The sequence below is a fragment of the Armigeres subalbatus genome, chromosome 1, assembly GCF_024139115.2.
Source record: "Armigeres subalbatus isolate Guangzhou_Male chromosome 1, GZ_Asu_2, whole genome shotgun sequence".
In the NCBI taxonomy this organism is placed as follows: Eukaryota; Metazoa; Arthropoda; class Insecta; order Diptera; family Culicidae; genus Armigeres; species Armigeres subalbatus.
The window spans coordinates 34,436,325-34,451,568 of record NC_085139.1 but is presented as its reverse complement, the minus strand read 5'-3'; the positions used below and the strand labels follow the sequence as shown (position 1 = coordinate 34,451,568).

General features: G+C 44.1%; 1 protein-coding gene across 1 annotated transcript in view; it reads left to right on the top strand.

Moving 5' to 3' along the window:
* The first annotated feature begins 696 nt into the window (after window positions 1-696).
* Window positions 697-15,244, top strand: part of LOC134208268 (transcription factor SOX-4-like) — a 72,779-nt gene continuing 58,231 nt past the window's right edge. Inside the window, exon 1 of the mRNA XM_062684296.1 lies at window positions 697-1,858. Coding sequence (XP_062540280.1) covers window positions 1,259-1,591 — 333 coding nt within the window. The 5' untranslated portion in view covers window positions 697-1,258 and the 3' untranslated portion in view covers window positions 1,592-1,858. The remainder of the gene's footprint in view (window positions 1,859-15,244) is intronic.

The window sequence follows — 15,244 nt, the reverse complement described above, 5'->3', positions numbered from 1 at the left end:
AAGAAGAGACAGACATACGATTACATGCAGTATAGCAGCTATACTTTCCTATGGTTTTTCCTGGGCGCCTAATTTACCTTTCTATATTTTTACGTTGATTATCCATAAATACTTAAAAACACCATCCCCAAATCCCCAACACTAAATAAGCTACAAACAACTCTTATGAGCGAAGGCTGGTACATTGCAATTCGGTCTGATCTTACATTACCTACGCCACACGCCCAGCAGTCAATGTGGGGATTCCCAAGCGTGTAATTGAAACCAATGAAACCCGGAAGAAAGGAGGCGAAACAAAATTGGAGAAGCTTTCGCCAAAGTAGTATCAAAGTTCAACGACCCATCACCGGCCAGATAAACTTGGTCACACGCATACCTTCACCCAGCTTGCGGAGAACGAGCCGGCCGCTCGAAGATCGCGCTGAATACTCCGTTGCTACAAGTTGGCGAGCTTTCGAATATCGAACAGGTGATACACCGTCGAACCTGTCGTCGCGGTGCCACCATATAGGAGAGTGAGATAAGTTGAGAAAGATCGCAACACACCTGTGTGTCGCGGCTGAGCGAATGGATTGTACACGGCAACCAGATCGTGTTCGGAAGATCGCTCTCTTTCTATCCCTCCCGTCCGTGTATGATCGCGCAAGCTCGCCACAGCTTTGCGCACAATGTATTCTAATCTACTCGGATCGATGCGGTGTTGTGTGGCAAAGGTTTCATATTTTATTGTTTTTGTTTTTCGTGGCCTGTACGGGTTTTCGGGGTGAGCCCGCTCTCTCTCTTCTGTTGTTCCGAGGTTGCAGCGTCGTTGTTCTGCAGTGTATGTCAACACGGAGATAACATTCCAGAGTATAAGGCCTCCGTCGTTTGTGATTCGTTGGGTGAAGAGGAAAAAAAAGAGCCATATCGCGAACCTCGCACAAAGATCCAACTTCACCTGACAACCTGTCGGCCTCCCCATCGCCTATCCCATCTCATTCAATTGGGAGATCGTGAGTCGAGTTTGCCTGTGTGGTAGTGGATCGCAGCATTTTTGGGCTCGCGAGACTTCAATGCGCACTTGCATCTGGAAGACGAAACTTGTCTTGACGAACTACTCGCGTGATTCTGCGAAACGGGCTCCCGTCGATCGGTAGTGTGCGGTGTAGATTGCATAAGTTTCCAGCTTCACAGCTTCACGTAGGTGCTAAACTGCAATTTGTTGTCAGCTCAGGCGTGTTGATCGTTTTGTGCGGGTGCGGAACAAAGTTCATCGAAAATGTCCTATCAGTGCAAGAATTGTGAGCGTGAGAAGGACCAAAACAATAACTACGTCAATGCCACCTATGCGGCCAATGCCCATGGCACTCGTGGCAATAGGTCCGGTTCAACCCGGTCCAGCAGAAACGCCGCCGGCAATGGGGGCGGCACTAACGAAAACGCTAACGGATCCAGCCACGGCAGTGCCAACGGGGGAACGGGTTCCCAAGTGACAGGGGCCACCCAGGTGACGGCCAAAGTGATGTGGGGAAGTGTCGGAGCGATCAAAGAACTGCGCGAGAAGGAACAAGCCGAACGAAATCAGGTCACCAGGGCCGGACGCCGACAGTAGAGTCGGTGTGTGCAGAAGCAATATTTAGTAGTAGTGGAAAAGGTTGTTCTAGTGAGCAGTGCGCGAAAGCGGTTTGGAGAAGAAGTTATTAATTTTTTGCTTTTGTTGTTGAGCCAGAACGTGTGCGATTTTTCAATGTTATCAACTTTTATTCTATCTAAACTAGTAGTTAATTTATTATCATTAACATTATCAAATCGTTGAGATTTTTATGACATACTGCAGCACCGACCGAACAACGCAAGGAATTACGTCAATGACAACCAGGTGAGTTTCCAAAGATGCAGCTGCCCGGACTGGTGAAGATAGCGTTTCATGCAATCTATTCCGGTTTTTATTTAATATTAATGATTAATTATGCTTACCAGCCTTTCTCAAACTTCATCATCGAGGCGTGTATGCAATGCATAGTAGAGGTCCTCGACTCGTGGTGTGAGAAAGCACAGTTTACAGTTCAATTTATACATAATTAAAAAGTGAATTTGCATTTTGTCTGTTCTTGCATTAGGGATACCGCACCAATAGTAGAGGTATCATTTAAAACATAATTTTAAAACATCAATTTACTTATTGCAATGCTGAAGCTGTCTTGTAACCTAAATCTCTACTGAAAATTGTTTTTAGCAGTAATAGGTGCACAATTAGTTTTGTGGCATTTATTGCACATCTTAGTTTTTCAGTAAAGGTATTCTATGATTTGTAACAGAAATTATATTTCAAAGGAAACTATTCCGATGGTTCATTTCAACTTTCCCCAAAGTTTGGCCAACTCACAATCAGTCCAAAACTCTTAATAACCCTTTAACTTCTTCGTCGGGGAAACTGCTGGTTTGAGTAAAATGATTCGCTGCTGAAAGCAATTTAATATTATTGTTTAAAATAGTGTTCCACCTTACTGGGTAATTTTTTTCAATAGTTTTGTACATATTTTCGGCTCACACGAAAAGCTATATCAAGTGTACAAAAAATAGAATATTGTGAACCATAAAAATATATGGCAGACTTTAGTGAGATTTTCAGTTTTCAAAATAAGCATTATCCACGTCTCGAACTCACGACCTTAACACATTATACGGATGCTTTGTCAACGAAAGTCAAAATGAAATTAGTAATTCACAGCGTTTTGTGAAGAAAATATGGAAGATGGAGACGCATGGTAGGCTCAGGCTGTTTTTGAAATTTTATCGGCGGTGGCGTGAAAGATCATTTTTAGCCAGCGGCGGCAGCGTGGGTCGGCGTGCGCTAATTTTATGCATCAAACAATCTTCGAATAGCTTCGGAAGCTTCCAGAAGTTTCTCTAGGACAGCGGTTCTCAACCTGGGGTACATGTACCCTTGAGAGCACTTTTACTGGCCCCAGGGGGTACCTCGGACAGAAATGCGTAATGGCAGGTGTATTACAATTTCAATAAAAGCTTATTGATACAGTTTTGATAATTATGTATTTTTTTATTCAGAAACTTTGTATTGTACATAATATGCATGGCGATCAAGAAATCAAAACCTATTGAATTTTGTCACTACAACTAGCACAGTGCACAATGGGAAAACAAATGTCCATAACGCGAATAAATTTAATATCTCGCTTCGGTATTGGCGGATTGCGCTGAAATGTTTAAACAAATTATACAACTTTCTGGGAAATCGTGCAAAAGTGGTTAAGTTCACTGCAAGTCCTCGTTTTACCCCAATGCCCCTTATTAGTTAGTTCCCAAGTAACATTTTGAATTCTATTTGGATTTATTCAAGTTTTATTGCAGTTTTATCAAGGCTTCGCATAAACTGTAGAGTTTTATCATAGTTTTCGTCTAGTCCAAGTTACCTCAACGCTAAATTACCTTATAATAGTTTTATGATATGCTCCAGGTCCATCTTAAGCTGTTTATTTTGATAAATTATCTAGCAAGAGCAGTTTATCCCAATTAAAACCAAATAGTTTTGAGAAAGTTTTATGGTACTCTTCATTAAGAAAGAACGATCTTGAGAATGCCATTATAAAACTTCCTTAAAACTAAGTGGTTTTGGTTGGGATAAATTGCTCTTGTTGTAGAATACATCAAAACAAACAAAATATAATGTCAAATTGAACGCAAATAAGTGTATAAATTAAAAACTAGTGGATCAAAGGCAACAATAATGTAGATTTATCCCATATATGGAAACTCCATTTCCGCAAACATCTGTTTTTTTTCTATCGGAGTTTTCTCTCTATCGGATCACAAGCTGCAGTTTTCTTTCTATCGGATCAAACTTATCACCAGCTGTCTTGATGTTCCAATACCAGGCAGAATGCATATCCTCCCATTTATCATATGAGCGATCAATTTTCCTCAAAATACATTTTCTCAATTTTTGGGCATTCATAACCATAACCAACTGGGTACAACACACAGGCAAATTTCTCCAGTTTTCAACGGACGGTTTAGCTACGCAACAAATACTGGCGAGTTTAGTATTTGTTAGATAGATTTTTGAAATCTTTAACATATTGTTGCAAAATCGCAACCAAAAACTATTATCAAATTATCAAATCTACTCGTATTTCGAAGCAGGGTTATTTTTAATAAAGAGTATTAACTATTTACTTTTTGAATAAAAATAACCCTATAGATGTTTAACTAAAGGTTAACAAATAAGTTATACGCATTTCTTTCTCCAGTTGAATTGCATGTTATTATATGACAATATTCGCAAAATGGAAGATTTCGGCTTAATCTGCGTAATTTTTTATTGCAATCATGCGTGCCCACTACTGAAAAACATCACAAACATGGAATACAAAACATTTTGGACTCCAATTCTTTGTTTTCTATTGTTATTGATGTAGATAGATATTATGAACCCGAGGAGCAGTAACCCTATTGAGTTTTAATTTAATTCAGCATTTTGTGCAAGTATTCAGTTTAGTAAATATAAATATTTAACGGCGAACTCTTTCCAAATTTGTTTTCAATGGATATGCAAACAACATGTTATAATGAAAGCTCCAAACTTATAACGCTCTTCAATAAAACTTCTTAGTTTTGACCAGTACTAGTTAGTTTTATTCAGGACAAACTAAGCTTCGTCAAGATTGCGATAAATCTAATTCAATTTATCATGCTCTTGCATAAAGCTAACAGGTTTTGTATGAGATAAAATGGGTTTAACCAAATCCTATGATGGTTTTAGATAAAACTATTGAAATCATGGCAGATTATCGTCTGCGTCAAATTTTTGATGGATGCCATTTCTATATGAACGCTGAAAACTATTTGATTTCATTTTAAATGCATGAGTCCTTTCACAGATTGGGACCTAAAACAAATATTGTTACATCTGCGAAATAAAATGTAGAGCAACAATTATTTTTTTGAGTGTGTACATTTTTTTGAATAGAAATAGTTTTTCAAAATAATACTATATCTTGCAATATAAATAAGGCGCATTCATTATTTGTTACATTTATTCAGAAAAGCTTCGACAAAGTGGTTGTGGCATGTGGAATTACACGATCACAATGCAATTAAGTTTCAATTTTTCAACGTATCCATCATCATTTTCATCATTATGAGATACTGTTCGATTTGTTTAAGTCAAAGTTCAATATAAACAAGTATGCACATCAGCGGATCTAGATAACGAAAATACATTCTGTCAAATTCCTTAGTAATCCTAACAGGGTTTTATGCTGATCTTTCATGCCATCATAAGCTCACTTTGATAAAACTAACAAGTTTTAAGCGAACCTTGGAAAATGGTCTTGAACACCTTCTCAAGAGTGGGCCTTTTTCGTCTTATAGTGGTTTTATGGCTGTCTTGGAGCAAGCTTGTAGAAGAATTGGTTTTAAATGTGGTTTTAAGGCACAAGTCTAGAAGTGTGCTTCAAGGGCATCATAAAATTAATTTTGTTACTTGGGTTAGGTAGTTTATCAAGTTCGGAGTTACTAATAATCGACAAAACATAACACATTTGACCTAAAATTCTACCAAAAATCTTGTTATGTGCGTTCTGTTTATTGTACGATGTTGGGAATTGAGAACTTGCTGATTTAACTCCACGCTCTCATATGCTTCAATTTGCTTTCTAATAACCTCACATTACTAATCGCATCTAGAATTTTCCAGGAAATTGAGTGAAGTTATTTTGTGCACCACATGACTAAAAAATCTAAAATGTTGCTCCTTTGCACGATTCCCCCAGAAAGTTCTACGATTTGTGTAAAAATTTCAGCGCAATCCGCCAACACCGAACCGAGATATTGAATTTATTCGCGTTATGGACAATTTTTTTCCATTGTGCAGTGTATGATAAAAGATCGAAAGGACAAAACGTCGAGTGACTAAATTCTTGAATCTAAAGATTCTGAACAGTGTTGTGATGAATCATTCGCAATAACTAATACCAGCTAAATGTCAACAGTCTCGTTAAATCTACTACTAAGCGTTATACTTTCGTAAAAATGAATGCTTCAAATTAAGATACAATTTTCAAACGATTCTTATTCGCGGGCTAGTTTTACCAATGGATAATTTAAAAGTATGATCGCAAGTGAGTGTTGATCAAATCAGATTGTATGAAAATTTGATTTTTCCCACCCCTGGTTCGGAAGCCTCCTTTCAAGAGGCTCGTAAGCCTCCTTTCAAGAGGCTCGGAAGCCTCCTTTCAAGAGGCTCGGAAGCCTCCTTTCAAGAGGCTCGGAAGCCTCCTTTCAAGAGGCTCGGAAGCCTCCTTTCAAGAGGCTCGGAAGCCTCCTTTCAAGAGGCTCAGAGCCTCCTTTCAAGAGGCCTCAGAGCCTCCTTTCAAGAGGCTCAGGCCTCCTTTCAAGAGGCCTCAGGCCTCCTTTCAAGAGGCCTCAGAAACCTCCTTTCAAGAGACTCAGGCCTCCTTTCATGAGGCTCAGAAGCCTCCTTTCAAGAGGATCAGAAGCCTCCTTTCAAGAGGCTCAGAAGCCTCCTTCAAGAGGCTCAGAAGCCTCCCTTTCAAGAGGCTCAGGCCTCCTTTCAAGAGGCTCAGAAGCCTCCTTTCAAGAGGCTCAAGCCTCCTTTCAAGAGGCTCAGAAGCCTCCTTCAAGAGGCTCAGAAGCCTCCTTTCAAGAGGCCTGAAGCCTCCTTTCCAAGAGGCTCCAAGCCTCCTTTCAAGAGGCTCTGAAGCCTCCTTTCATGAGGCTCAGGCCTCCTTTCAAGAGGCTCAGGAAGCCTCCTTTCAAGAGGTTCAGGCCTCCTTTCAAGAGGCTCAGAAGCCTCCTTTCAAGAGGCTCAGAAGCCTCCTTTCAAGAGGCTCGGAAGCCTCCTTTCAAGAGGCTCAGAAGCCTCCTTTCAAGAGGCTCAGAAGCCTCCTTTCAAGAGGCCTCAAGCCTCCTTTCAAGAGGCTCAAGCCTCCTTTCAAGAGGCTCAGAAGCCTCCTTTCAAGAGGCTCAGAAGCCTCCTTTCAGAGGCTCAGAAGCCTCCTTTCAAGAGGCCCAGAAGCCTCATTTCAAGAGGCCTCAGAAGCCTCCTTCAAGAGGGCTCGAAAGCCTCTTTCAAGAGGCCTCGAAATCCTCCTTTCAAGAGGCCTCAGCCTCCTTTCAAGAGGCTCTGAAGCCTCCTTTCAAGAGGCTCAAAAGTCTCCTTTCAAGAGGCTCGGAAGCCTCCTTTCAAGAGGCTCAGAAGCCTCATTTCAAGAGGCTCAGGCTTCCTTTCAAGAGGCTCAGAAGCCTCCTTTCCAAGAGGCTCAGAAGCCTCCTTTCAAGAGGCTCGGAAGCCTCCTTTCAAGAGGCTCGGAAGCCTCCTTTCAAGAGGCTCGGAAGCCTCCTTTCAAGAGGCTCGGAAGCCTCCTTTCAAGAGGCTCAGAAGCCTCATTTCAAGAGGCTTGGAAACCTCCTTTCAAGAAGCATGGCAGCCTCCTTTCAAGAGGCTTGGAAGCCTCCTTTCAAGAAGCATGGCAGCCTCCTTTCAAGAGGCTCAGGCCTCCTTTCAGAGGCTCCAGAAGCCTCCTTCAAGAGGCTCAGGAAGCCTCCTTTCAAGAGTCTCAGAAGCCTCCTTTCAAGAGGCTCAGGCCTCCTTTCAAGAGGCTCAGGCTTCCTTTCAAGAGGCTCAGGCCTCCTTTCAAGAGGCTCAGGAGCTTTCTTTCAAGAGGCTCAGAAGCCTCCTTTCAAGAGGCTTGGAAGCCTCCTTTCAAGAGGCTTGAAGCCTCCTTTCAAGAGGCTTGGAAGCCTCCTTTCAAGAAGCTTGAAGCCTTCTTTCTAGAGGCTTGGAAGCCTTCTTTCAAGAAGCTCAGAACCCTCCTTCCAAGGGGCTCGGAAGCCTCCTTTCAAGAGGCTCGGAAGCCTCCTTTCAAGAGGCTCGGAAGCCTCCTTTCAAGAGGCTCGGAAGCCTCCTTTCAAGAGGCTCGGGAGCTTTCTTTCAAGAGGCTCGGAAGCCTCCTTTCAAGAGGCTCGGAAGCCTCCTTTCAAGAGGCTCGGAAGCCTCCTTTCAAGATAATGATGATGGTTTGTTTTTGAGGGATATTAACTCAGGCGGTCATTCATCCCTATTCTCCTTTCAAGAGGCTCGGAAGCCTCCTTTCAAGAGGCCTCCTTTCAAGAGGCTCGGAAGCCTCCTTTCAAGAGGCTCGGAAGCCTCCTTTCAAGAGGCTCGGAAGCCTCCTTTCAAGAGGCTCGGAAGCCTCCCTTCAAGAGGCTCAGAAGCCTCCTTTCAAGAGGCTAGGAAGCCTCCTTTCAAGAGGCTCGGAAGCCTCCTTTCAAGAGGCTCAGAAGCCTCCTTTCAAGAGGCTCCGAAGCCTCCTTTCAAGAGGCTCAGAAGCCTCCTTTCAAGAGGCCTGGAAGCCTCCTTTCAAGAGGCCTCAGAAGCCTCCTTTCAAGAGGCTCAGGAAGCCTCCTTTCAAGAGGCCTCAGAAGCCTCCTTTCAAGAGGCTCAGAAGCCTCCTTCAAGAGGCTCAGAAGCCTCCTTTCAAGAGGCTCAAAGCCTCCTTTCAAGAGGCTTGGAAGCCTCCTTTCAAGCTCGGAATCCTCCTTTCAAGAAGCTCGGAAGCCTCCTTTCAAGAGGCTCAGGCCTCCTTCAAGAGGCTCACAAGCCTCCTTTCAAGAGGCTTTGAAGCCTCCTTTCAAGAGGCTCGGAAGCCTCCTTTCAAGAGGCTCGGAAGCCTCCTTTCAAGAGGCTCGGAAGCCTCCTTTCAAGAGGCTCGGAAGCTTCCTTTCAAGAGGCTCGGAAGCCTCCTTTCAAGAGGCTTGGGAGCTTTCTTTCAAGAGGCTCGGAAGCCTCCTTTCAAGAGGCTCGGAAGCCTCCTTTCAAGATAATGATGATGGTTTGTTTTTGAGGGATATTAACTCAGGCGGTCATTCATCCCTATTCTCCTTTCAAGAGGCTCGGAAGCCTCCTTTCAAGAGGCTCGGAAGCCTCCTTTCAAGAGGCTCGGAAGCCTCCTTACAAGAGGCTCGGAAGCCTCCTTACAAGAGGCTCGGAAGCCTCCTTTCAAGAGGCTCGGAAGCCTCCTTTCAAGAGGCTCGGAAGCCTCCTTACAAGAGGCTCGGAAGCCTCCTTACAAGAGGCTCGGAAGCCTCCTGTCAAGAGGCTCGGAAGCCTCTTTTCAAGAGGCTCGAAAGCCTCCTTTTAAAAGGCTCGAAAGCCCCCTTTCAAAAATCTCGGAAGCCTCCTTTCAAGAGGCTCGGAAGTTTTTTTTCAAGAGGCTCGAAAGCCTCCTTTTTAAGAAATTCAAAAGCCTCTTTTTTAAGAAATTCGGAAGCCTCATTTCAAGAGGCGCGAAAGCTTTCTTTCAGGGGACTCGGAGCCTCCTTTCAAGAGGTTAGGAAGCTTCCTTTCGGTGCTCGGAACCCTCTTTTCAAGAGTCTGGGAAGCCTCCTCTCAAGAGGCTCGGAAGCCCCCTTTCAAGAGACTCGGGAGCCTACTTTCAATAGGCTTGGAAGCCTCCTTTCAAGAGGCTCGGAAGCTTTTTATCAAGAAGCGTTGAAACCAATTTAGCGGCTTGGAAGCCTCCTTTCAAGAGGCTCGGAAACTTCCATTCAGGATGCTCGGAACCCACCAAAAGTCCTCAGTCTTATACGAAGCTTGAGATATAAACTTTATTGGAATAGAAAAGTTTCACGGATTAATGAAGATTTCAAGCAACTTTTGAACAACCATGTATTCCGTTAGTTTTCAGGTCCGTTTTTCAAAAAAAAAAATAGGGAGTACCAATGAATGTAAAAGTTCTTACTTACTTACTTACTTATGGATCCTGTACACCTCCGGTGGTGCAAAGGGCCGACTTGAAAGATCTCCATCCTGAGCGTTGCCCGGCTATCGCTTTAACCTGTTGCCAGGTTAGATTTCGGTCGACTTCTTTTATTTCTTTATTGAGGCTTCGTCGCCATGAGCCTCTGGGTCTGCCTCTGCTGCGATGTCCCGCTGGGTTCCAGTCTAATGCTTGTTTACAGATTTCGTTTCCGCCCCTACGTAGAGTGTGGCCGACGCAGCCTCACTTCAGATTCCAAATTTTTGTTGCTATCGGCCTCTGGTGACAACGACGATGGAGCTCGTTGTTTGAGATCCAGTTGTGAGGCCACCAGGCATGAATTAATTACCGCAGGCATCTGTTGATGAACACCCGCAGTTGTTGAGTATTCTCCACTGATACACACCATGTTTCGCTAGCGTATAACAGGCAACAGCACAGATTTCACGTTAGAATTGAAAATTCGTATTTTGGTGCGTTCACTTATCTGCCTGTTTTTCCAGATATTTCTTAAACTCGCAAAGGCAGTCCTTGCTTTCTTGATCCGTGCGCTTATGTCGATCTTGGTACCGCCGTCTGACGCCATTTGGCTACCAAGATATTGGAAGCTTTCAACATTCTCCACTGGTTGCCCGGCTACTGTGAAACTGGAAGGAGTCACCGTGTTTACATCCAACGATTTGGTTTTGTTGACGTTGATGACTAAACCTGCCGAAGAGGAGCGCTCGGCAAGGTCAATGAGCTTACTCTGCATATCAGAGCGCCGTTGAGCGAGGAGTGCAACATCATCCGCCAATTCGAAGTCATTTAGGTGCTCCATGGTTATAGGCTGCCATAACAGCCCGCGGTTTGGTTCACGGTCAATCGCATCTACCAGAATCTCGTCGATTACGATGAGGAACAGTAACGGTGATAGAATACATCCTTGCCTCACACCAGCTACGACCCGGATAGGGTCGGCAAGAACCCATTGTGCAGCACTCTACACGAAAAGGCCTCGTACTGTGCCTCGATGAGGCCGATGGTTATCTCAGGAACCCCTTGCGTCTTAGGGCGCCCCACATATTCTCGTGATTGAGACGGTCAAAAACTTTGTCGTAGTCAATGAATACCAAGTAAAGGGACTCTTGGAACTCGTTGACCTGCTCCAGAATTATGCGGAGCGTGGCAATATGGTCCACACAGGATCTTCCGGCACGGAATCCGGCTTGCTGCCGCCGGAGAGTCGCATCGATCTTCTCCTGAATCCGGGCTAGGATAATTTTGCACAGAACTTTGAGAACGGTACACAGCAACATAATGCCTCGCCAGTTATCGCATACAGTCAGGTCACCCTTTTTGGGCACCTTCACTAAGATACCTTGCATCCAGTCGACCGGGAAAGTTGCGGTGTCCCAGATATTACGAAATAAACGATGCAGTAGTTGAGCGGATGTCATGGGGTCAGCTTTGAGCATCTCGGCTGATATGCGGTCGACCCCTGGGGCTTTATTCGATTTCATGCTTTGGATGGCTGTTTGAATCTCTAGCAGTGATGGAGCTTCGGTATTGACGCGTGTTATACGTCGGATCCTAGGCAGATCATGCCGAGGTGGTGATGGCCTGGCTGGCACTTGAAAAAGTTGTTCGAAGGGCTCGAACCATCGTTTCAGCTGGTCAGTTGGGTCGGTCAATAACTGATCATTCGCGTCTTTCACAGGCATCGTTGCATTAATCTTCGCCCCGCTTAAGCGTCGTGAGATATCGTAGAGGAGGCGAATGTCCCCGGTTGCGGCGGCTCTCTCTCCTTCGTCGGTCAGAGAGTCTGCCCACGCTCGCTTGTCCCGTCGACATGAGCGTTTTACTTCCTTCTCAAGAGCCGCGTATCGTTGACGGGCTAAGACTTTGGCTCCTCTGGTTTTCGATCGCTCTATCGTGGCTTTGGCTTCTCTTCGCTCCTCTATCTTCCTCCAGGTCTCATCGGTGATCCATTGTTTTCTCTGGGTGCGTAGTTGGCCCAGATTGTTCTCACTGTTGGCGATGCAGGCATTCTTGATGGCGGTCCATTGGTCTTCCACGCTGACACTTTCCGGAATATCTGCAACACGCGTCTCCAGTTCTTCAACGAAGGACCGTTTCACCGTGGCATCTTCCAGTCGGCGTGTGTTGAATCGTCGTCCAACTCTTTCCTCCTGCCGACGAATCCGGGCAATGCGCAGGCGTATTTCGCCGATGAGGAGGTGATGATCAGACGCGATATCGGCACTACGTTTATTCCGTACATCAAGAAGGCTCCGTTTCCATTTTCGGCTGATGTAGATGTGGTCGATTTGATTTTCTGTAAAGCCGTCAAGAGAGACCCACGTGAACTTGTGAACCGGTCGATGAGGGAAGAGCGATCCCCCGATCACCATGTCGTTATTACCACAAAATTCTGCGAACAGCTCTCCGTTTTCGCTCATTTCCCGAGACCGTGGTGTCCCATAATGCGCTCATGATGCGGGTTGTCGGATCCGATCTTCGCATTGAAGTCGCCCAAACAGATCTTTATATCACCCTTCGGAATGCTATCTACGACGGCATTGAGTTGACTGTAGAAGTTCTCTTTGTCTAGCAGATCGGCAGCATCGGTTGGCGCATAACATTGGATTATAGTAAGGTTTCGGACCCGTGTTCTAAATCTGGCAACGATTATCCTTTCACTTATAGGTTCCCACTTCATAAGCGCAGAGTGTACCTGAGCGCTTAGTAGGAAGCCAACTCCGCGATGCCGGGGAGCGTGTTCACCTCGTAAACCAGAGTATAGCAGAACTTCTCCCGACGGCGTTCTGTGTTCTCCAAAGTTTGGTCAACGGACTTCACTCAGTCCCAGGATCTCAAGCTTCATGCGGCGTGCCTCATTGGCAAGTTGTGCCCATTTAGCTTGCTTGGCTAGGGTTAAAACGTTCCATGTTCCTATTCGTGTCCGTTGTTTCGCGCTAAGAGTCGTCGCCGTAAAACCAGTCCATATTCTTTCATTATCGGATTCTCGAACAAATTGATGTTTCGGGAACAGTAGGTTGTTGGCCCGAGGTTCCCTATCCACCGGGATGGGGCTGCCATCTTAGGTATAGCTTCCGGGGAATAGCATTTCATACTCAGCCGCTGGATGCCAGAACAGACGCTGTTGGAGCCGCACCTCCTTGGTGGACAGACGCTCGATCAGTCGGGTCAAATTTGTTTAAAGTCCCACCCAACACCAGGACTAGGCTAGTGCGCTTTGAGCGGCACACGGTCGCTTTGATAGGGCCTGCTTGGGGACACATGCAGCTTTTTATAGAAGTTCAACAGAGCGCACTGTCGAACCCCACCACATCCTAGGCAGACCCCACAGGACGCACCCTCTCACTCTAGCTGATGTCAGCGTGGAAGCGCGAGTATTGGTACTTGTGAGGACCAGAGCTATGTTAGGCGCCCCTTCCCGGATGTCAACTCACCATTTCGCAGATCATTGTAAAGATGAGGACATTGCAAAAGCCTTGATTGAACTGGTAGATACAGACGGCTGAACTTTAGATTATTTTGGAGTACCTTGAGCATCTCGTATTCAAGAAAATTGGATTTGCATCATGCGCATATGCTTATTGAACCGAATTGGGGGAGTACCTGTACTGACGATGAGGACATTGCTAAAGCCTTGATTGATCTGATAGATTCCATGGGCTGATCTCCAAAATGTTTTCGAGTACCTTGAGCATCTTGTTTTTATGGAAATTTGCTTTGCATGATGCGTATATGCTTATTGAACCAGATTGGGTAAATACCAACGATGAGGACATTTCAAAAGTCTTTGATCTGATAGATAACGTGGGCTGAACTCGAGAACGTTTTTTAGTACTTTGAGCATCTTGTATTCCCGGAAATTTATCACAGGCATAACTTTCAGGATAGCTCAACTTGTCTGAGTACCTATTCAGAACTATCAAACAATGTGATTTAGGATTCCATTATGCCAGATTTATTCGCATGTTCTCAGAAGTGAAATCTTCTCAGGGTTTCCTTTATTTGGGTCTTCAACCTGATATTTTGCTTGCAAAGCCAACATCCTGGTGAACAGTTTTGCAGAAGATCTCTCTTCTGTGATTTTACACAGCCAATCTTAAACGCTGGGCATATATGACCCATCCGTCCTGAAAGGGTGAAAGTGAAAATTCACACAAGAAAAACAAAAAAGTGTATAGGGACACGGCAGGTATTTCCGTCCTTCGTCGTAGGGGCTAAAACCAACGAAAGCAACGTACATTTGCTAGAACTCCACTATAGCAGAACGTTTCTCCTGAGCTTACGATTTGGTACGTATGAGTTTTACAAAAAAGCGTCTTTTTTATTGGTTTTCGAGACTATGACGAACAGATGAAAATACCTGCCGTGTCCCTATAAGCATAAACGTCTGTCTGCGATATAATGAAGCGTTGACTCTTTATTGATCGAATGGTACAAAAAAAATTGAGAATCCATCGAAAAACGGCTGAGCTGTTAACGTTCAAAGTCTATAGCTTGAGCTTGAGCTTGATTGACTGCTCGTAGTTGCTACTCCATTATGACCAGATCAGCTGTTCTTGCACAGGGAACCAACAGATGTTTGCTTGGGACTATAGCTCACATCTTCAATGTACAAGTACTGGTGATCTCATTTGTTATGTCATACTGGGGCCTGCTACGTCAGAATGCAAGTCAATGTAGGGAAGGGGGAGGAAATGATGATGCAATCACTCGCCCACTGCAATCACTTTGCACTTGCCACAAGTTCATGCGGAATAGGGTGTCCCAAAATTGGACCAAGTCTGGGATTTTAGGGGCTCAACCTTCAAATGAAAGCTTAGGGTATAACAAAAGAAAAATTGTTCTACGACAACTCTGGGAAATGACGTTTAGGGGTGGCCCCGACGCGTTTTATGAAAAAATTGCATTTTTTATAGGTAACATCGAAAATACCGGTATATCGGAAAGAAATTCGATGAAACCCATCCATTTTATATTTTTTACATTTAACTTAGGGTCTATACTTTATGGTAAAACTTTGATACCACATGTTTTAGGTCTATATATTTTTCACTGATGCTTTAAATGCCCAAAAATGATGAATTTTTCTTAATATTTTTTTATTAATGCATCCAAAACGGGTATCCATCATAATGCTTTCGAAACTAGATATACATAGAAACATGGGGAATTTTATAACGAATATTTTGCTAAAAATAGCAACCTTCTATCTCTATCCGTTTAAAAGTTATTCACGATTTACTGCAGCTTGGAAAAAGACTTTTTGAAATTTCGGATCATAATACCTGGATCATGTTTAAGTAAAAAAAACGCCTACTTTTCCATACCAACCAAATGAGCGCTTTAATAATCAATATAGTATTCATATGAGTTGCATAAAATTGATTTTAATACTTATTTGAGTGTTATAATGGAAACCCAACGATGGACCAGCAGTAACA